At 40.2% G+C, this 23,428-nt stretch overlaps 3 protein-coding genes across 3 annotated transcripts; all 3 read left to right on the top strand.

The window, feature by feature from the left end:
- Positions 1 to 4,273: 4,273 nt before the first annotated feature.
- Positions 4,274 to 9,667, top strand: LOC119742055 (adenosine receptor A2a-like). Its single transcript, XM_038218072.1, has 2 exons — positions 4,274 to 4,569; positions 6,972 to 9,667. The coding sequence occupies exons 1-2, from the start codon at positions 4,562 to 4,564 to the stop codon at positions 7,897 to 7,899; spliced, it is 936 nt and encodes a 311-aa protein (XP_038074000.1). The 5' UTR covers positions 4,274 to 4,561; the 3' UTR covers positions 7,900 to 9,667.
- A 901-nt stretch (positions 9,668 to 10,568) lies between these two features.
- Positions 10,569 to 17,046, top strand: LOC119742054 (sphingosine 1-phosphate receptor 2-like). Its single transcript, XM_038218071.1, has 2 exons — positions 10,569 to 11,081; positions 15,347 to 17,046. Exons 1-2 carry the CDS (start codon positions 11,074 to 11,076, stop codon positions 16,272 to 16,274), a joined length of 936 nt encoding a protein of 311 aa, XP_038073999.1. The 5' UTR covers positions 10,569 to 11,073; the 3' UTR covers positions 16,275 to 17,046.
- Positions 17,047 to 17,524: 478 nt separating this feature from the next.
- Positions 17,525 to 22,104, top strand: LOC119742052 (melanocortin receptor 5-like). Its single transcript, XM_038218068.1, has 2 exons — positions 17,525 to 17,875; positions 20,000 to 22,104. Exons 1-2 carry the CDS (start codon positions 17,736 to 17,738, stop codon positions 20,952 to 20,954), a joined length of 1,095 nt encoding a protein of 364 aa, XP_038073996.1. The 5' UTR covers positions 17,525 to 17,735; the 3' UTR covers positions 20,955 to 22,104.
- The last annotated feature ends 1,324 nt before the right edge of the window (positions 22,105 to 23,428 follow it).

The raw sequence follows: 23,428 nt of genomic DNA, 5'->3' as shown, positions 1-23,428 counted from the left end.
CTTTGGTAATTTGCATTATTGTTCATTCGTTTTAGGTAACCCACAAATTATCGGTGAAGCGGATTAATTATTAAGAGGGCTCAGAACAATGACGGGCCAATGAAATGCTACATTTGTAGCCAACTTTCTGATCATATTCCCCCAAACTTAATTCAATATATCTTATTTTCATATTCCTCCCCTTACGGAAAGTTTGAATGAAGGAACGTGCTATAGAAACCAATCAAACAGAATGACCGTTCAGGATGATTGGCAGGTCGGAAAAACTCAACCCGTTTAATGGGCGTCGCCAGTTTTTTTTTTAATCAAAAGTCCAAATCCGATAATTTTTGACAAGAGTTATGAGTACTTTTCCAAGAGAGGTCAAACTGCATGACCATGGGACCAAATTTTAAATTTTAGGGACAAATGTAGCCTACAAAAAATTGTCTCTGTGTGTATATTTGCCTGGCCGACATAAAAATGTGTTTAGCAAGTAAATACAATCGTAAACACAATTTCTTGTCATCAACTCATGCTAGAAATGTTTAGCATGTACGTGACATGTTTACCAACTGATAGCAAGAAAGTGTTTAGATTTGTATTTACTTGCTAAACACATTTTTTTGTCGGCCAGGCAGTTATCCACACGGAGGTAATTAGGCTACCTTTGTCCCAATGGGGTGCATACCTATGTTCCCCAATACCGATGTTCCCCGAAATCCCTACCAATATACCCTAACCCTAACCCTAGCCCTAACCCTAACCCTAATCCTAAGGATTTGGGGGAACATCGGTAGTAGTCAGTGGCCTTGTGGTGGCCCATATGCAATTTCGGGTACATTCTTTGAAACTCTCAGGATCACTAGAGGATACCTCAAGAAGTTCAAAACCACTTGATGCCATTTTTTCTGACCCTTTTGTGGGCGTGGCCATGATTTTAAAAAGTGGGGGCATCGCGCACAAAAAAAATAATTTAAAAAATTTTACTTTTTTTTCGGCATTTGGACAGTTCACCCAAGTTCTACATCACAAGAAAAAAAATCCACAATTTTACCTCTTTTGGGGGTGGGGCAACATTTTAAAAAGTGGGGGTCACATGTCACTAACAGAAAATCAACCTGTAAAATGCAATCTTGAGGTTTTTTGTTTTTGTTTTAATCCATTATAATTTGGCGAGGAAAAAACGTTTACATGTCAACTCATAAATTCTTGGGGGCGTGTCACACTTTTTTCATAAGAAGGGGGCATACGTGTATTCCAAAAGGAAGCTTGTGCGAGCCCATGTGGATTATTGCGAATTCTTTCAAACTATCACAAAGACCTCTGGACACCTCAACAAGTGAAAATCTGCTCCACCCCACTCCCCCCCCCCCCCATTGGCCATTAAAATGGCAGCAGTTAACATATCTGGCATATTGTACACATATATGTACCAATGGGCAAATAATCAATTTTATGAGACATTTATGTTTTTATATACAGTGAAATCTCGATAAGTCAAACTTTGAGAGAATGGGCTTAAAATGTGAGCTAAGCTGAGTTTTGAGTCAAGTAGGGTTGTACATCACTGTTATACAACTGAAGGGAATAATTGGTCTTTGTTTGACTTAACAGGAGGTTTGATTTATCAGAGGTTGACTTGTTGAGATTTCACTGTAGTTTATTTTGTCCTGACAACAATGCTGACCTTGTTTTATAACATACAAACTGCAATAGCCTTTTTAACTTTAAATATATTTATCTTCACTTCATTTATAAAAATGATATTATGAAATGTGATTCATTGGAAATAAAGTTTGAAAATTACAAATTGCATTATTCAGAGTAAAACTTGCCAAACTTGGGTGATTTAGTGAATCCTTTATAAGTCACTTGTAATTGGACAACATATTTGGCATTTAATATCCATGACCTTATTTAGTAATAGAAAAGTGTTGTCAATAGTTTCAGAATCCAGATCTGGATGGATTACACAACATTTTTTGTGTGTCACAGTTTTAAATATGGCATATCACTGAATATATGTATCATTAATATAATTGGTGCCATACTTTAAGATTGGTTATATCAGAAGGAAAACTTGATATCCCAAGCCTCTGTCAAGAGGTTTGCCTAACTTTTAAGTTTTTCGCTTTGGAAAAACCATGCTGGAATGTTAAACTAAAGGATTTGTAGTTATTAAAATACTTTTATAATTTGAACTAGTCACACGCTTTTCTTGAATCTTTGGGGAGCCAGGTTGGCGCTAGGGGAGTCAGGTTGGCTCATTGGTTACTTTCCTCGCCTTTCATCGCAGGGTTAGATTTCTGCCTGGGCCTTCATGTGGATTGGGTTTTCAGAAACTATTGGTAATATATTCATCAAAGTTTCAACCTAAGATGTGTTTCTCTACTCGGTGGCTACAAATCCTTTTGATATATCCAATCTTGAAGTACATCACCAATCATTTATGGCGATATGCCATATTTAAAACTGTTAAGTGAAACAAATCTTGTGTAATCCATCCAGATCTGGATTCTGAAACTATTGACAACATAGTCTCACACTTTTCTATTACTAAATAAGGTCATGGATATTAAATGCCAAATATGTTGCCCAATTACAAGTGACTTATAAAGGATTCACTAAGTCACCCAAGTTTGATAAGTTTTACTCTTAATAATGAACTTTGTCATTTTCAAACGTTATTTCCAATGACCGAGGACTACATTTAATAATAACATTTTTATAAATGAAGTGAAGATAAATAAATTTGAAGTTAAAAAGGCTGTTGCAGTTTGTGTGTAATAAAACGAGGTCAACATTGTTGTCAGGACAAAATATACTACAGTGAAATCTCAAAATGTCAAACTGTTGATAACTCAAACAAGGACTACATCCCTTCTATAACAGTGATATACAACCCTGCTTAACTCAAAACTCTGCTAAGCTCAAATTGGAGTCCTCTCTCTTGAAGTTTGAGTTATGGAGATTTATATCAAAACATAAATGTCTGTCAAAATCGATTATTTGTCAATTTGTATGTGTACAATAATGCAAGATATGTTATAAAAAGGCTGTCGTTTTAATGGCCAATGGGGGGGGGGGGAGAGATAAGTAGGGTGGAGCAGATTTTCAATTGTTGAGGTGTCCATATCTTTCTGAGAGTTTAAAAAATGTGCCATCAATCCAATAAGGGCTCTCACAAGCTTCCTTTTGGAATACACGTATGCCCCCTTTTTATGAAAAAAGTGTGACACGCCCCCCAAATGGGAACCAAAGAATTTATGAGTTGACATGTAAACATGTTTTCCACACCAAATTATAAGGGATTGTAACAAATACAAAAACGAAACAAAAAAGCTCAAGATTGCCTGTTACAGGTCGATTTTCTGTTAGTAACGTGTGCCCCCACTTTTTTAAAAGGTTGCCCCACCCCCAAAAGAGGCACAATTGTGGAAATGTTTTTCTTGTGATGTAGCACTTGAGTTAACTGTCCAAATGTGGCCACGCCCACAAAAGGGTCAGAAAAAAATGGCATCAAGTGGTTTTGAACTTCTTGAAGTACCCTTTAGTGATCCTGAGGGTTTCAAAGAATGTACCCGAAATTGCATATTGGGGTCATTTTTGACCATAAGCCCACTGACTATAGTGGGGAACATCGGGTAGATCCCGTCCCAATGCCTAAAATTGAAAACTTGGTCCCATGGTCAATAATTATTGACCTCTCTTGGAAAATTACTCATAACTCTGTCAAGAATTATCAGATTCGGACGTTTGATGAACAAAACCTGGCGACGCCCTTGGTATAAATGGTTGAGGTTTTCTGACCTGTCAATCATCCCGAACGGTCATCTGTTCGATTGTGTTCTATAGCACGTGCCTTCATCGAAAACTTTCTTCTTTCTATAAGGGGAGGGCAGTCAAAAGACGAATGGAAGGAAGGGAAAATAAGATTAGGTTTGGGGGAAAATGGTCGCTATAACTGCATTTTATCTTCTCCCTAAACAAACTATAATCGTGTAAAAATCTGTCCGCAATGATTCGAACTTAAACCGGTGAAAGTGTGTTGTTCCCTAAAAGAAATAAGTGGTTTGCTCCCAGTGGTTTTACCGCAAGCCCGTTAATTGCTTTACATTGAGCCCGTGCTGGGAGGCTTAGCGGGGGCCTTTTTGGCAATAAGAGATCAGTATGGTTGAATGGCTTTTCCGTCCGACACTTTTTAATTCGTTCAATGAGGTCCGAGTCGCAGAAAGTTGGCTTTACGAATGCAGCATTTCATTGGTCCATCTTTGTTGCGAGCCCTCTTAATCCGAATCGCCGACATTTTGCGGGTTATTTAAAACGAAAGAACGCTATTCAGACCTGCGAACCGGATTGCCGCAACTAATTTGTACACATTGTATGCGAGTAAATGCCATCAGTATGCCATTCCCCGCTCGGTTTTAAGACAGAATAGTATGAATTTCAGATCCCCCTTCGAGCTAAAACGTATTCGATGTTCAGGATTGTGAGGCAACGCACTGCTTCAGATTCTTCCAGTTCTTTGACCAATCATCACGGAGGAGGCTGTGTTTTTCTTTCTGGATTTGACCGATAGATGACTCTGTAAGTATGGCAGTATCGAATCTATTTAATTTATTGCAATATTATACAAATGTATCAGGTCTACGCTTCGCAGTGTCCACGCTTCGCAGTCAATAGGACGATTTGAAATGAGTGACGCAATACAGGGTGGCCCAACTTGAAATGCATCCCTAAAACATTTGCCTTTAAAAAATAGGGATCGGTGGATTTCTATGTTTTGGGTATCAGATTAAAGCTGAGAGCTTTTTCTTTCAAATACTGAAGAATCATCAAACTAGTACTTTAGGTTGCTGAGAAAATGCCAGTTATGTGAAGGTAGTCATATTTTTCATCCTGTTCAAAATATTTCAAACTGAAACATTTACTCAAATTAATTTGTACTCTTGGCATATTATGGTCCGTGTTGTTTGAGGCCAAGGATTAGGACATGCACAAATAGGTACAGTGAAAATCCCTTACTGTGTACATGTTGTCATGTAAAATACAGGCTGAAAATGACTCCTTTACATAATTGGCCTTTTCTCAGCAACCCAAAGTGCTACTTTCATGATTACTTCAGTGTTTAAAAGAAAAAGCTCGCAGCTTTAATCTGATACCCATAACATAAAAATCCACCCATCTTTTTTTGGCTAGGGCAACTGTTTTGGGGTCGCATTTTTTTGGGGGGTGTCACCCTGTGCATGTAGCCTTTAGCCCCATTGTTTCGGCAAATTGCCGAACAGCCTTTGTTAGTGTTCTTTTGTTTCGATTGTGAAGTTTAGGACACTTTTTCCCCCATGGCTGAATACAGCCTACTTGTTTCTTTGGTGTGGAACATTCTGATCAAACAGCCATGTCGTAGACAGATGGCAGGTTTTTTTAGGAGAAATCTGGGTGTCGCCATTAAACAAATTCAAACTTATTATTATTAACAGTAATGACCCCAGTTTCTAGAAAAGTAAATGAGAACAACCAAGAAAGAACCAAGAGACCTCGAATTGATATTTACAACTTGTACAACAGCTGAGTTCCGATATTTCTGTTAGGAGAACAAACGGAGATTCTCGCATACTGTCTTCCGATTTGCCATTCTGCGATGAATCTGATTCGTGTTACAGCGCCACCACCGGCATACTGAAATCATTCAATAGAAGTTATATTCACCGTACAGTAGTGGTGCGGCGGCGGCCACGCCGTGCAATGACGTGGAATTGACGAGCCATCAATCAGATAACGGAGATTTATTCAGGCGTTGTTTAAACAAAACAATTAACCAAATCCATACAAGTTCCGGGGCGAAAGTAACAAAATACAACCAGCACTTTCAACATTGGTACAACTACAATGCTGCCTTCACAACAATCTTTGTTTCATGTCAATTATTCACATATAAGTCAATGTCTGCTTTAATATATCGTCTTACGATCAGGATTAATTAAACAATAATTCAATTATTTCTCCAATAAATCTTAATCGGCAGAATCTCATGATCAGAATTCATTATTGCAATTCAATTATTACTAAAGTCAAAGTCACAAATCATCTTCAGGATTTCAACATAATTATTAAATCAACAAAATAATGCCAAATTACGGTTATGTTCACTGGGAAAGATCTTGGAAAAGTGTGTCCTGGCTTGAGTGTTGCAATAAATCAAGACCGGTTGTTGAGGATCGATTGGCTCTGATTTTGCCAATTTTTCGATCTGATCGCGCCGGGCCGGGACTGGATTTCACCGGCCGATCGTCACCTGCTGCTTCAGGAATCTCAGGGAAGTTGGTACCGGGCAACCATACACAATTTCTCAGCTCACACTCTTGATGTTATATCTCTGACGATCAAAATCGTTCTGCCACACCTCTCTCTAGTCTCAGTATCACCCGTTATCCACGGAGCCTAATCTCCTGGAAGTATGCCTTTATGCACGTCAATGCGCCTGATGGAGGGATAGGGGCTGGGGTAAATTTGACTCGGTCAAAACATAACCCGTGTTAGAAAATTGAATTTTCCACATTGAACAACTTTCAAACATTAACTGAAGCTGCAGGTGTCATTCGGATTCAGAGAAGCCTACTTTAGGTCGGAAAATGCATTTTGAAATAATCCAATACTCCAGACAGTTTAATCAAAAATTGAATAAAAACTCTTTGGTTGCTTGTAATCTGATACTTGATGACGTCATCGTGACGTCATTACCAGAAAGCTTATAACGTGCCAAATCACGTGACCCTTCTGGTTAAAACCGAAAGTGCATTGTAATTTGAGCTACAGGTCCGATTGAGTTGAACGTTGGTATGTACCTAGACCGGGATGTGTTATAAATGAAACTTGAAGTGACGTGACATGTGACAAGACGTGACAAGTTCCGTTTTATACGCCATTAATTATATATTTGTAATATTGCTATAAGGTGTTGTTGATCATGTTTTTTTTAATTTGTGCAGGCAATCGACAATGGGTTCTGCCATAATCACTGTAATCACATATTCTGGAGCTGTGATATCAGGCCTGGCTGTGTTGGAGAATCTACTGGTGATGGTGGTGTTAGCCAAAACCAGCCATCTCCGCATCAAGTACTTCGCCTTCGTCTTCAATCTCGCCCTGGCCGACCTGGCGTTTGCTTCGATGCTGATTGCCTACTCCCTAAAACAGGCACGAGTTCTTTCTGCCCTTCTCCATTCGAGTTTCCTCGTTTCCGTGCTGATGATTTTAGCAGTGGCTGTGCACCGCTACCTGGCACTGACGATCTCGCCGCCCTCTCGCTATGATGCGTTGGTGACGCGATGCCGCCTGGTAGTGGTTTGCCTTCTCCTTTGGTGTTTCTCCCTCGCACTTCACTTGCCGGTAACCTTGGTGGCATCTGACGAGGTTCGCTTGATTCTATCAGCGTGGTTCAGATCTCCGTTAGTACTCGTTGTGTGGATCGTGACCGCTGTGCTGTACTTCTTCGTCTTCAGAAAGATCAAGAGCTATATTCCCACGGTTCCATCTAGCCCAGTTGTCTGCACCGATAACAAAGATCAGGCCGCCCCTCGTGTTCTTCAGACCCGTCGCCTGTTGGTCACTTTCTCCATCATTCTTGTGACATCATTCATTTGTTGGATCCCTTACCACATCGGCCAGATAATGGAGTATTTCATCGAAACTGGTCAGAGCACAATCTCCAACGATACCTTCAATAACTACAACACGATTGCCGCTTGTGTTTATTGTCTGTCTCCAGCTATCAACCCGCTAATCTACTGGTGGCGTTTGGATGGTTTCAGGCAGGGCTTCAAAGCACTGTTCTGTCGCCGTGTGCTTCAAAATCAAGAACTGAAAGAAACGGTTAATGGTAACGAAGACCAGCAAAATACCGAAACCATTATATAAGAAACATTGACCAAAAAAAAAGCATATCTCATGATTTCCATATAATGTTTCAATTCTTTCACCATTTATTTTCCGATGTTGTTCTGGTGGAGTTTGTAGGCTTGTACACAATGCTTCATGATTGCGCACATACATGTAGGCCTGTTACAAATGTACTACCAAAATCAGCAAAGAAACATCAGAGACGTTTAAGAGGAATCAACTTATCCCCTCAAATTATGTTCTGTATTGTGTTTGGGTTTTTTTTCAACGAAGCTTCTGCTTCGGTGACAAAGTCAAAATGGTGACGTTATCAAAAATTAATTCACTTTATTTTACACGCAGTAGGCCTAGTTGAGTTATCGGATTGGTGTTCTCGGATTCAATCTTGAGGTTCCAAACGTCCCTATGCAGCTGCAGCCAATTTTCAAAAGCAAGAGCTGACCTGCAAAACGTCGCTCACTTCGCAAAATGGTGTCATTTTGTTCGCTCACCACATCCCCGCCTTGTTCGCTGGGAAGGGCTGATGGGCTTCACAGAATCTTGTGAAGTAAGTATACGCAGTGCATTCTGGGTAACGTATCATGACCTTCGCAGGCATCGCATGGTTAATTGGTTTGGGAATTTGAGTACTACATCATCCTGCGTAGTTCTTACCAAACTAATATTGCCAAAGAAATTCACCGAAAAGAAACAACTAAACCAATTCTTGGTTACGACCACCAAAACGCACCCCTGCTGCAGTGAGTTCGTGTGCTGCATGCTACGTCACAGGTCACGCTATCCAATAAGAGCTCAAAGAGATCAGTCCTTCCCAGCGTTCTATTTGCAGGGCGGGCGATTTTTCCCCGTAGGAGGGATGCTCCAAAGCCAATTCAGTTTACCTTTGAATCGTTGCAAGACACTGAAGTTCGTGTCCTCTTTTTCCCCCTTAAAATTAAATTATCTCAAAGGTAAATTCACTTAATTCAGAGAAGAAAACAGTCGATGAAAATGAGCACCGACGACCTGGATTCCAACCAGGGATATTTGTATCCATAGCTCAACCACTAGGCTACGGTGGTAGCTCGACAACGTCCGCACTTTAAAATGCTTTAAATTCAACTGGTTGACTAAATAACAACAACGCTGTTCAATATCATTGCTCTGTTTCAAGAATATATACATACTGGCCCGATCGAAACTATTGAATTATTCATGACTTTGGAGCATCCCGCCTACGGAAAAGAATTTAGGGGGGGGGGGGTATGAGCGAAGTCACGTTGCAGTATCTAGCTGATATACATGTATGGTGAACTATTGACGACACGTGGCCGTCGTGGCGTCAACTCTTCAAAAAGCTCATTTTGCACCATGCCAATTTATTTTTGAAGTGTCTGAAGTGGGAACTTGAAATGGTTTCTGCAGGGAGTCAATGGATTTTTTTTTATATATCAGAAGATGGAGTTTGTTATTGCCTTTTTTATTGCTGTAGGCGTACAGTACGATAGGGGAAATTACATTTTTCTTTCAGGAAAAGAATTAACGATAAATTTTGTCTTGTAAATAGTGTAGACCGTAAAACACCCCGAGGACAGCCTGACAAAGGGAGAACAACCGATCCTTTGTTATCCTCGAGAGTTCATCTTTTGTTGAAAACGGTTCTCGTGCTTGAGTTTGTGTGTCTCAGTGTATAGGAGAGCGTTATATTATAGGAACAAAGGGAAAGACAATGCCTTGTCCTCGAGAGTTATGTAAAACACGTCGTGTGTACATGATGGTGATGTAAATAAAACATCGTAGGCCCTATCTGTTTGTTTAATAGTCGCCATTATGTTCATAAATCCTTGCCCTCAGACCAAAACATTACAACGCCACCTCCATCCCTTGATTATGGTTAATTCAAGGGCATATATAAAATTTCCCTTAGTACCCTTATTTATTTATTTTTATTTATTCCAGTTCTTTACCCAGGGTATTCCCAAACAGTTAAAAAGAGGTTTCCATTGGGGCCCTGTATACATAACAATAATGTAAACAATTAAACTCATAAGGAAAATACATTGTTGAAACATACGACGAACATTAATATTTACAAATACAAGTACAATTTATATCAGAAATATTAAAGAAAACCTATCAGCCTTGTGGTTGCGAAGGCCTAAGCGTCGCTGAAATCTAACGATTGTTAACACTTTGCCCCCTTAACAAGCTGGCTCGGTCGATATTTTGTGCACATGCGGACATTATTACCAGTATCATTGGGGGGGGGGGGGATGTCAGAGCAGGGTTGGGGGGTTCGCATTATTTTAAAGGAATTTCTATGGGAAAAAAAGAGGTCTTGAGGTCAAGATGCATAATCACTTAGTGAAACTGCTCAAATGTTATAGACAATGACTCTTCGTCTAACATGGATAAAAAGACCTAGATACAGAAATAAAGGCTGTGTCACGCTCTCTGTATTATGTTACGCGGTTGTTGTATTTTGAAACTCTGCATTCGAATCGACCAATCAAACGTTTATTCCTAATTTGGGAATGAAATGACGTCAAGATTTATTAAAGTCGACTCCGATTGGCTGAGGCGCATGCTTTGATATAATTAGACGTTGATATTCAGACTAGAACAAACATACATTACTATTTAAAAAATCTGTCCGCAAAAGTTCGAACTTAAACCAATGAAATTGTGTTGCTCCCTACAAGAAAGCAATTTGATCCGAAGAGGTTTTACCACAAGCACGTTAATTGCTTCAAGGCCGTGCTGGGAGGCTCAGCAAGGGCCTTTTTGTTGGCAATAAGAAATCAGTATGGTTGAATTGCTTTTCGGTCTGACGACCTTTTAATTCCGTTCAATGAGGTTCGGTTGAAACTCCCAATCACAGAAAGTTGGGTTACGACAGGATTAAATTGGTCCGTCTTTGTTGTGAGCCCTCTTAATCCGGAGCACTGACAATGTGGGTTATTTAAAACGAAAGAACGCTATTCAGACCTTCGAACCGGATTGCCGCAACTAGTTTGGCATTTTATGTGAGTAAATGCATTCAGTATGCCACTCCTCTCTCGGTTATAACAGCATGAATTTCTGATCCCTCTTCGAGCTAAAACGTATTTGATGTTCAAGATTGCGAGACAACGCACTGATTCTGTTTCTACCAGTTCTTTGACCAGTCATTACGGAGGAGGCTGTGTTTTTCTTTTTGGACTTGCCCGGTAGATGACACTGTAAGTACGTTAAGATGGCAGCAGCGACATTGACTTGAATTTATTCCATTTATTGCTCAGGTCAACGTTTTGCAGTGTCTACGTTTCGCAGTTTATGGTATAGGACAATTTGACATGTTCACGTTGGCGGTTGAAATCTTTGAAAATTAATTTCTCCCGTTTGGCAATGGAAGACTGTATCTTCATGCAACTTTCAGGGTTTATTTCCCTTAAAATCATCCAAGTATTTGCTATAAAACCTTGTGACCTATGTTAACTACTTTTCTTTAAAACTGGAAAAATAGGCCTGGCTACGTGCATTTTTTTAAAGTTGTGAAACTGGCGTTTGTATTTGTCAATCTTTTCAAGCCTCATAAATAGGAGAAAAAACGTTGCAACCTGATGCTGCTTTTTTTCTTCACATGTCATCTCATTGAAGGTCATCCATTGCAAAAATGATAAGACATGAATCGTGAACTGAGAAACATTTTCAGTTTTGTTAGGAAATGCTTAGAACATTTTCTTGACTCTCCATAGACTTTGTACACAACCGCTGAAGTAGCGTCAGGTTGCAACATTCTTTCCAATATGATGACCCCTTTTTGCCGGCTTCCATTGGCCGATACCGAGACCCCCGCCAAGTCACGCCGAGTGACGCTAATGAATATGCTAATATGCGCTTCGTCATTGTGTTGCCGGGCCGAAATCTGTCAACCATAGGATAGGGAGGTTTTGCAAGCCAACGGATATGCTCAGGCGCGGTTCTACGGGGGGCTGGGGGGGGGGGCTGTAGCCCCCCCCCCCCCCCAATTTTTTTGTCTAGCCCCCCCCCAAAAAAAATTCCGTAACAAAAAAAATTGCATTAGCAAAAAGAAGGATTGTGATGTACATGCGAACGGTCTCCCCCTAAAGAAATAGTCGTGACAAGTGTGCATTTGTAGTTAATATAGTGTGAATGATTTTAGGATTTTATTGGCGCTCCCCATTGAAAATATGGCATGAGCCCCCCCCCCCCCCCCCCCCCCACCCCACCTATTGATTTTCAGAGGCCTAAGTGTCTGGAAAAAATAACCGGTCTACATTTCAGCACGCCTCCCTGAAAAAAATTCTGGATCCACCGTGCTAGCCCCTCAAAAATATTGGTTCTAGAACCGCGCCTGGATACGCTTACACTTACGTTTAGCTATCCGTATCCGTTTTTTACTTAGGTGTAGCGAGCGAGATATGCGTGTCGTCTGCACGTTTAGCGGATAGTGAGTGGTGTATGACGTCATAACTGATGACGTATCCGTCGCACTAAACGTATCCGTTTGCATGCGAAACCTCTATTGCTGAAAAGCGTACACGTGGGTTTGGTTGGCAAAAAATCCTCGTCGAAATTTTCCTTGGAGATCGCAGCCGTGTGGTTGGGAATGCGAAAGCGTTGCGGCTAATCCGATTATGTACGTAGACGCTGTTTTAAAAGAGCAGTGAAATTCGTAAACCCTCCCCAAAACATTGCCTTTTGAACGTTGTATTACTCAGAAAATATGCCCAGTATAATTGTAATGTTAAATTGTAACGGAAGAAGAAATTCTAAACTTCATATCAGTAACAAAATCGCCGTCATCGATGCCAAAGAAAACGTTCGAAAACTTCCCCAAATCTATGTATTTATATCAACTTCTAGGAATTTCTCCAAGTTGTTATTTCACGAGTAGTTTAACACTAATATTATCAAAGTATATTTCCGAATTTTAGCTTAACCCTAAAGGGGCCGGGAGGCGGAATCCGCCCCCCCCCCTCAACATTTTCCGTGATAGCCTCTAAAAAAAATTTTTCGCGACCCGAGCTGTTATGACTTTATAGCCTCGAGCTTTGCGCATCTTTTGATACTAAAAACATAAAAATCGGACCACGGGTTGCCGCGTAGCGAAAATTTTTCCGGCGCTACGCGCCGTGAAAACTGAATTTTCGAATATACGTCGTGTACACAGAGCAGAATTGCCATTCGTACATATGAATAATTAATTAGCCATAATTCCAAAACCCTTTGACCTATAGTCATGACATTTCTTGGGTATGTTAAGGAAGAGTTGCTCTATGCATGTGCCGAGTTTCAAAATTTTTCGTCACTCGATGGCCGAGATCTTAGGGGGGGGGGAGGTGGCGGAATCCGCCCCCCCCCGCCCCCCGGCTGAGAGATGGTCAAAATAACCCGGCCCCTTTAGGGTTAATCTGTTGACAAGGATTTTTTTGCCGACAAAATACACGCGTGCATGGTTTTCAGCGCCGTAGGCGCTACGGTTGACTGATTTCGGCCCAACAACACAATGACGAAGTGCATATCAGCAAATTTATTAGCGTCACTCGGCGTGACTTGGCATGGATCACGGTGTCAACCAATGGAAGCCGGCAAAAAGAGGTGATATTTATCAATTAATATTTAGTGAAGGAGGCTTTCCTCCAAATGTGAACTGCACCACAATCATGCACACCAAACGGGAGAAATTAAATTTCAAACATTTCGCCCGCAAACGCGAACATGTCTGTTGAAGTTTCACTCAAAATAAAGTGTTACGTAACCTTTAGAAATCGCCCCTTCGCAAAAACACGGCTGCAAAAGCCACGGTTTTAGGCGCATGAATGTCACGCTCTGTTACAGTGTCTAATTACGTAATCGGATTAGCTTTGCTTAACAACCGGCACGCTTTCACGTTCGCAACCACATGGCTGAACACAATCCACTTGTTAGTTGTTTGTTATGCCACATTCTGAACAAGCAGCCATGTCGGAGACAGATTGCGGGCTTTTTTAAGAGAAATCTGGGTGTCGATACTAAACATATTCTATTCCTCGAACTTATTATTATTTACAGTGATGACCCCAACTTCTAGAACCAAGAGATCTGGAATCGATATTTACAACTTATATTTACAGCCTAATTCAGAATGTACAAATATATTTACACAATGGAAATTAAATCCGGAAAACTCTACTCACTAAGTGGGTACTCGCTTTCTTACTTTAATATGCAAATATTAACTTAAAACAATAAATACAGTTACGAAATTGGTTCAGGCTTTCAAGATACTCCCTCATGTAAATGGATGCGTCCCGACAAGCCTTTGTTCGTCCCAACAAGTAACAAAGGGCCTGTGGTAGTCTCTCTCAAAGAGGTAACGGCCTGCCAGATGAGCTCGAACAATCAATTCAGTGCAGGATATAAGCAAAAGGGGTACAGGTTCCGGGGCCAAACTAACCAAATACAATGAGCTCTTTCAACAATGGTAAATCTACAATTCTGCCTTCACAACACCAACCCTCGTTCCATATCAATTATTCACATAAACTCCAATAAATGTCTGCTTTAGATACAATACAGTCTCGCGAGCAGGATTCATAAAAACAATAATTCTATCATTTCTCCAAATAAATGACAATCGGTAGAATCTCATGATCAGAATTCAATTCTTTTGGGACGGATGCCTAATTTACATAAATCGTAAATACCTGCCGTGAAATATATTTGTTGGCATATTTGGGTATATAGAGGATATATTGGGGATCCTACTTATATATGCTTACTTAACATTTTCTAAAAGCATATCAGTGACTGAATAGTTATGAGGACAATGTAACGATCCAAAATGGCTACTATTATACTCTAATGTTGCGCACATTACCTTTTCTCCAGATATCAAGTAGTCTGGTCAAATTAACCAAGTTGCCTACTGGCACAGTTACCCTATCAAAACTTGATGGAAAATTAGGTGAACTGCGACAACATTGTGATGTTTAGCCTAGAAAACAGAAAAAACGGGGGAAAAACGAGGTGTCCGTAAATTGGGCTAAAACTATGGGAAGGGTTCAACGTAGGAGACTTGAACAAGTTCAAGGAAATTCCCAAAATGATTGGTAAGAAAACGTTCTGACGTAGACATAGGCCTAATCATTGTAAACAACAGTAATCTCTTATTGTGGGAGGTTCTCTTGGGCTACAAGAATCTATCTGCCAAGTTTGGTGCCTTGGACCAATCGGTCACGATTCCGACCAAATGACTCCTGACTAGATAGAGTTTCCACTGGAAAATAACCAGAATATGATTTTGTTGATATAGTTTTGTCTAGGCAAAAGCTTTACCGGCATAATAGTCCTTGGAAATGGTTGGCAACTACGAACGGTGGCAGATGCATATATCCCCAAAACACTTCACCGGCAAAATAAGTTCCGTTTTATTCGCCAATTCATTATATATTTGTAAGATCGCTAAGGTGTTGTTGGTCATGTTGTTTCATTTGTGCAGGCAATCGACAATGAGTTCTACCTTGATCATTGTAATCTCATATTGTGGAGCTGTGATATCAGGCCTGGCTGTGTTGGAGAATCTACTGGTGATGGTGGTGTTAGCCAAAACCAGCCATCTCCGCATCAAGTACTTCGCCTTCATCTTCAATCTCGCCCTGGCCGACCTGGCGTTTGCTGCGATGCTAATTGCCTATGCCCTAATACGGGCACGAGTTCTTCTTGCCCTTCTCCAGTCGAGTTTCTTTGTTTCCGTGCTGACGATTTTAGCAGTGGCTGTGAACCGCTACCTGGCACTGACTATCACGCCGTTCTTTCGCTATGACGCGTTAGTGACGCGATGCCGCCTGGTAGTGGTTTGCCTTCTCCTTTGGTGTTTCTCCCTCGCACTTCACTTGCCGGTAATCTTGGTGGCATCTAACGAGGTTCGCTTGATTCTATCAGCGTGGTTTAGATCTCCGTTTGTACTCGCTGTGTGGATCGTGACCGCTGTGCTGTACCGCTTCGTCTTCAGTAAGATCAAGAGCTACGTTCCCCCGCTTGCATCAAGCCGAGGTGTCTTCATCCCAAATGACTCAGAACAGACCGCTACTCGTGTTCGTCAGACCCGTCGCCTGTTGGTCACTTTGTCCATCATTCTTGTGACATCATTCATTTGTTGGATCCCTTTCAACGTCGGCCAGATAATGGAGTATTTCATCAAAACTGGTCAGAGCACAATCTCCGACGATACCTTCAATAACTACAACACGTTTGCCGCTTTTATTTATTGTCTGTCTCCAGCTATCAACCCGCTAATCTACTGGTGGCGTTTGGATGATTTCAGGCAGGGCTTCAAAGCACTGTTCTGTCGCCGTCTGCTTCAGAATCAAGAATTTGGAGAAAAGGTTGATTACGAAGACCAGCAAAGTACCGAGACCATTATGTAAAGAAACAGTGACAAAAACAAAACAGTTTGTTGAGTGTTGACTCACAATTTGACGATTATTTCTCATGATTTCCATTTAATGTTTCAATTCTCTCACCATTTGTTTTCCTACGTCGTTCTGGTAGAGTTCGTAGGCTTGTACTTATGCTTCGTGTTTGCGCACATATTACTAACAAAATCAGCTAAAATACATCACAGACAATGATTTTACCCGCACGAGGAATCGACCTATCCACTCACATTATGTTCTTGTGGTTTTTGTTTGTTGTTTTAACGAAGCTTCTTCTTCGGGAATTCCTCCTCTATTGCAAAAAGACGAAGTCAAAACTGCGACAATATCAAAACATAAGTTTTAATTCACCTGAAAACAGAATCATGTCTTGTTTTCAATTGTGTAAGGAACTTAAATACGCCTGTGGTGTATGCATGCTGAGATAAATTAACATATCAAGAATAACTCAATTAAAAATAAAAGTTATTACTATGGGAGTAGAATACGTTAGGGAAAATTACATTTTGCTTTCAAGAAAAAAAACGATACTTGTAAATAGTGTAGTCCGTAAAGGAGAACCGCAGATCCTTCGTTGTCGTCGAGAGTTCTTTCGTTGAAAACGGTTCTCATGTTTGAGTTTGTGTGGCTTAGTCTATAGGAAAGCGTTATATTATAGGGAAAAAGGGAAAGACTATACCTTGTGCTCGAGAGTCATGTAAAACAAGACTGTGTGTACGTGATGGTGATGTGAATAAAACATCGTATCTGTTTGTTTAATATTCGCCATATGTTCAAAAAATACGCTGCCGCTTCCTGTCTTTTGTGACAAGGGAGTATACATTTTGTAAATAGGTAGGGTTATTTCATTGTCGGTGATTTTATGCAAACTTATCAGATTTCTCCAGATGTGATCGAGTTCATTTCCAAGTTCTGTGATCAGTCCTAGTCTTCATTAGATTGGTTGAACCAACAGTAGCAAAGGAATGTCAAAGCTTGTCACTTGGTTTGATTGACAGCTCTTGTTGGTACTTTCGGCTTAAAAAGTCGTCATCGGCAAACGGTCATCTAATAAAACTGCTATCGTTGAATAGGACAATTGCTAGTATAGCACTTAACAATAAACTACTTTTTCAATAAAAACACGCTACCAAGTGCATTGACGAATGTCTGGTAGTTAAACTCGCTTAGTTTTGGGAGGGCAAGACAAACTCAAAATCCGAACTCGGATCCAACTGTGTGGTTTTCATGGCGTATACTGAATGTATTGGGAGGCATTGAACGGCATTGCACGAGTAAACTGCATGTTTGTATTGTGAGTAATTTGCATAAGGAACTTCGCTTCCGCTTTAATTCTCTATTAATTTGTACACATTTATGCATTTTTATGCATTCAACATGCCATAAGGTTTCTTCTTTCAGTTTTATGACATAAATAATACACTAATCGTATAATTTCATATCTCTCCTTTCATGTTGAGCCACAAGGTTTCAGAGTCGATGTTTTGGTTGCGAGACGATCGACTCGCTGCTTTAGTTTCTTCCCATTTTCGACTTAATCATCTCGACGAAGTTTGTTTTCGGATTTGCCCTGTGGACGAAGTTGTATGTAGGTACGTAATTGCAAATCGACTTTGACTTGAATTTCACTTATTGTTTAGGTCTACGCTTTGTAAGGCTTGGGAAAACAAGCCATCTGAAATGGTGCTAACAAGGGACATTACTACATTATCACAACACGGTTAAGGGTGGTTATATATACAGGCCTCACACCTGCATGTAATCATTTTGTCATGAGATTCAGATTTTTGATGGATACCACTGGAATAACCAATCAAAATATGATTTGGTTAATGTAACTTTGTCCAGAAAAAAAGACATTGGCATTAGTATATATGTTTGGGAATGGTTCCAAAAACATAATTGTTATTTTTATATTACCAACGGTAGAATTTAATATAGGTTTTCCCGGCCACTTTCACCAAGTTTTCATTCAATTTAACGCCTGGCTCATTTGATTTAGATTGAAATTGAAAGATCACGCAGATGGGCATTCGACAATCAAAAAGAATCATTCAATTTCACTATCCGAGCATTCTATCGCCTTTTAGCTTCACTCATCCCTATCAAAGATGCATTCATATTAAAAGTATCGCGTTGCTCATTCAATTTCGTCTAAACCAGCAGTAAGGGGTTGATCGGGCATTCGTTTTCATTAATGGGCAAACATATTTCACATTTTGTCAAACGAAGACTTCATGTACGTGTCTGTATTCCTTAGCGTATTAAAATCATATTTGATGTCTTCTATCCATAGATACCTTTCTTTCTTAATTAAAGGGTATGTGCAATGAATTTTTCTCAGGATTGTTTTTGTGCAACTCTTTACTACTGTGAAAAGTAAGGAAAATACACATTTAGTGACAACATTTTGTTGTTTAATCTCATTGCAAAAGTGCACTTCTTTAAACATTTAAAAGTGTCCATGCTTTTCCGGACTACGTATGAGCGCGTTGTTACTGTGATGTCATTTCAGGAAGACAATGTTCAGTTTAGAGGTTTTTCTTTTAAATTATTCATCCAAAATTTGCTAATTGAAAACATTTGTGAGAAAGGGTTGCTCATTGGCTTACTGCCATGTACTGAAACATCATAGAATCACCAAAAATAAAAAAATTCTGACAGCAAAATATCCAAAATTCTAGCAACTTTTTGTGCTAAAATAGCTATGTAACATTAATCATGCCCGGAATGCCATGGCAGGTTTTTTTTTATTGAATATGAAACTTTGCATTAGCATAAAAACAGAGAAGGCACCAACACACCCCTCAAAATGGAAAGTAAAACTTGCAAATAAGGTTAAATGTGACACAAAGATGTATTTTCAATGTTTGCATTGAAAACTTACTTTGCATGGGCCCTTTGAATACAGTAAGCGTTCGGCCAGACATACGCTAGAAAACGTTTAAGAAATAACACAAGAGAAGTGTTCCCGATGGTACAACCATTGCCAAACATATAACGTGTCCCGATGTCTTGCACGTCTTGCTCAAACGTTTAAACAAGTAGAAAAGATAAACAGTGAAAAAGAAATTATCTTAGTCCTTTTCAGTTAATTATTTCGTTACATCTTGTTTCCCTCATATCAGTTAATTTGTAACATTAAAAAATTTAACAGTCATCAAGGTTTTTTTTGGGGGGGGGGGGGAAATGAACCTCGGAGGAAAATAGGAAAAATATATCGATTAAAAAAGGTTACTAATTTAAATGACCAAACGATGAAAGCGATTGCCCATAAACGAATAAGAAACGAAAAGCATGGTTATACGTTATAAGCGCACAGATGTTCGCTAATTTGAATGCATCAACCGTCAAAAGGTTGCAAAGACTTAATTTACGACTGCTACAAGTTAAGTCGTGAATGCACCAAAACGAAATAGGCTGCCCGAAAATGAATACATGTACGAACATTCACAGCAAAATCTTGGCTGCCTAAAAATTAAATTGAATGAACCCGAAATGAAAAAGAAACACCAATTTGACCACATGTGCAAAACTCACGCGAAATTGAATGGCTGATAATGAAACTGATTAGAAAAAATAGGAAATTCGCCGGGAAAACCTATATTACCTAAAACGTTTCACAAGCATACGTTGACATGTTCCATTTTACCACACGTCAATTGGTAAGGTCGTTTAAATTAGGTGTTATTGATCATGTCGTTTTATCTGTGCAGGCAATCGACAATGGGTTCTACCTTGATCACCGTAATCAATTATTCTGGAGCTGTTATTTTAGTCCTGGCTGTGTTGGAGAATCTGCTGGTGATGGTGGTGTTAGCAGCAACCAGCCATCTCCGCATCAAGTACTTCGCCTTCGTCTTCAGTCTCGCCCTGGCCGACCTGGCGTTTTCTGTGATGGCAATTGTCTATGCCCTAAACAGGGCACGATTCCTTTCTGCCCTTCTTCAGTCGAGTTTCTTCGTTTCCGTGCTGATGATTTTAGCAGTGGCTGTGAACCGCTACCTGGCACTGACTATCACGCCGCCCTCTCGCTATGACGCGTTGGTGACGCGATGCCGCCTGGTAGTGGTTTGCCTTCTCCTTTGGTGTTTCTCCCTCGCACTTCACTTGCCGGTAATCTTGGTGGCATCTGACGAGGTTCGCTTGATTCTATCAGCGTGGTCTAGATCTATGTTAGTACTCGCTGTGTGGATCGTGACCGCTGTGCTGTACCGCTTCGTCTTCAGAAAGATCAAGAGCTACGTTCCCCCGCTTGCATCAAGCCCAGGTCTCTCCATCCCTGATGACTCGGAACAGGCCGCTACTCGTGTTCGTCAGACCCGTCGCCTGTTGGTCACTTTCTCCATCATTCTTGTGACATCATTCATTTGTTGGATCCCTTTCAACGTCGGCCAGATAATGGAGTATTTCATCAAAACTGGTCAGAGCACAATCTCCGACGATACCTTCAATAACTACAACTGGGTTTGCGGTTTTATTTATTGTCTGTCTCCAGCTATCAACCCGCTAATCTACTGGTGGCGTTTGGATGGTTTCAGGCAGGGCTTCAAAGAACTGTTCTGTCGCTGTCTGCTTCAGAATCAAGAACAACTTGTGGAAACGGTTGATGGTAACGAAAACCAGCAAAATACCGAATCCACGCATTGGATAAAAAATGACAACAAATAGTTTGTCGAGTGTTGCCTGACTCGCCTCATAATTTGGTTATTTTTCTTCATATAATGTTTCAATTCTATCACCATTTGATTTCCGCCGGTATCTTGCTGAAGTTCGTAGTCGTGTATATATACATGTTTATGTTTGCGCACATAATTTCTATCAACATCTACAAAGAAATATCAGTGACAATCATTTTGCCCACACGAGGAATCGATTTTGGTTCCCTCAAATATGCTCCTCTTTTTTGAACGAAGCTCGTGCAAATTCCTGTTTAAACACAAAGTCCTCTATCGCAAAAAAAGTCAAAGCTGTGGAGTTAAGTCAACAATAAGTTTTAATTCGTCTAACATTACACGCAGTAGTTTAGTTTTGGGAGAGGTGTTCTCGGATGCAGTCTTGGCGTTCCATACGTCGCCCGCCGACTTTCATATTAAAGTCACACGCCAACGTTCAAAGGTAGCAAGAGCTGACTTGCAAAACGTCACCAACTTTGCAAATGTCATCGCTTTTGCAGTGTGCGGCTGATGTATGGTATGGTGTACTATTGACGACACTCTGCGACGGCATGATGGCTCCGTTGCGTCGTGCCGTCGCGTCTTCATTGCTTTTGTACACAGTCTGCTGTCACGTCGTCCTTCCCATCTTGTTGTGTGTAAACGTCGCTCCTTCAGTTGCCGGCCGCGTCACACCGTCGTATGTCGCGTCGGTTCAAATGCGTGACATCGCGTTGCTGAATGAGAACCTGTTCCGGACGCTGATTTAGGGCGCAATTCAAAATATGACTGGGCAACTTTTGAATTCATCTGAGCATATTAATTTGTAATAAACTTTAATTCATTGTTTTCATTTGCAAGTTCCAAAAATGACGAGTTTACCTCGCTTTCAATTTAATATGGCCGACTTGTGAGTAACGGTCTTAGCCTGTCTTTCGTAACTTTTCAACTTAATTCCAGATTTAAGGAGTAGATTTACGAACAGTACAAAATCCTTTCATTCCTGCGATTTTCTAGATTATAATGTTAGGCTGTAACAATATACCCGTTTATATTCCTTTGAACTTTCTGCCATATCGGTTCGAGTGAAGTGAGTATTTAAAACTTTCAAAATGGGTAACTAGTTTCAGTGGCGCAACCAAGATTTGGCTTGGGGGGCTCACAATTTTTATTCAAATTTTGTAGAAGTAAAAAATGTTCCAAAAAATTATGCCGAAAATTTTGGCCGCTTTTTTGACGTTGGTGGCGCCACTAACACCCCTATTATACCGTACTACTCGAAAATAGGCCACAAACATATCACCAATGTCAAATCGTGGGACTAAAAAAAAATACATTTAATAAAAACCCTTTTTTTGGGGGGGGGGCTCAAGCCCCCGAGGCTCCCCCCTTGGGTGCGCCACTGACTAGTTTGTGCAAGACGTAAGATGTTCGAACTGAAAAAGCTAATTATCGAAATCAAATGTTCAGACTGCCAAACAAACTTGGAACTATGAACCGGCAGGCGGGAAAGCAGTGAACGATTTCATGAATGGTTTCTGTGCCCTTTTCATAATAGTTTCAGAATCCAACAACTAGAACCTTTCAAAAATTTTACAGAATTTTGCCAATTTACGAATATTGGACAAAACTAATGGGGTACAGCTGGGCGTTAATTTAATTTGTTCTACACATTTGCTTGAAACAACAGTACGATCGCGTGCTCATCAATTGGATCAGATTATCTGAATTATCATTTTTGACAAAGTAAATATTATGAGAAACACAGTTTATAAGTGCATTGACATTTTGCTGCCAGTGTAAAGCGGGAGGGGCGCATGGGGGACGGTGCCTCCTCAACACCGTACGTCTGTGCCTCCCTCATGCACAAATAGCGCCTCCACTCGGAATTCGGAGAAACCAACTCGGAGGTATTCTTTGCTCGGAGATTGTGTCTCCTCGGACAACTTTGCCTGGCTTGTCTAGAATATTGTGTCTCCCGAGACAGTTTATCATAGGATAAAGGCGTTCATAAATTATGTCAGTAATGGTTCACTAGCCGTGCGCTAGCTATGCACAGTACACTGTACGAAGCGCAAACAGCGACCTTAAAGTGGCTACAATAATTATGCAAACGTTCTTTCGTAACTACGAAAGCCCATTAGCGCCACTGCAAGTATATATGTTACAGATTGTGTAATTCGTTATTACGGATTATTAATTCGTTATTACGGATTACTAATTCGTTATAACGGATTATTTAATTCGTTATTACGGATTATTAATTCGTTATTACGGATTATTAATTCGTTATTACGGATTATTAATTCGTTATAACGGATTATTAATTCGTTATTACGGATTATTTAATTCGTTATTACGGATTACTAATTCGTTATTACGGATTATTAATTCGTTATAACGGATTATTAATTCGTTATTACGGATTATTTAATTCGTTATTACGGATTACTAATTCGTTATAACGGATTATTTAATTCGTTATTACGG

This window comes from Patiria miniata, unplaced genomic scaffold, assembly GCF_015706575.1.
Source record: "Patiria miniata isolate m_02_andy unplaced genomic scaffold, ASM1570657v1 HiC_scaffold_5, whole genome shotgun sequence".
Taxonomy (NCBI): domain Eukaryota; kingdom Metazoa; phylum Echinodermata; class Asteroidea; order Valvatida; family Asterinidae; genus Patiria; species Patiria miniata.
The sequence above is the reverse complement of the archived record's forward strand: the minus strand, read 5'-3'. Positions and strand labels throughout refer to the sequence as shown.

Excerpts from the sequence above, each read along its gene's own strand:
- LOC119742052 (XM_038218068.1), top strand. The coding sequence starts at position 17,736 with ATGTTGAGCCACAAGGTTTCAGAGTCGATGTTTTGGTTGCGAGACGAT. Across the intron at positions 17,876-19,999 it reads GTGGACGAAGTTGTATGTAG|GCAATCGACAATGGGTTCTA; the intron begins GTACGTAATTGC and ends TTATCTGTGCAG.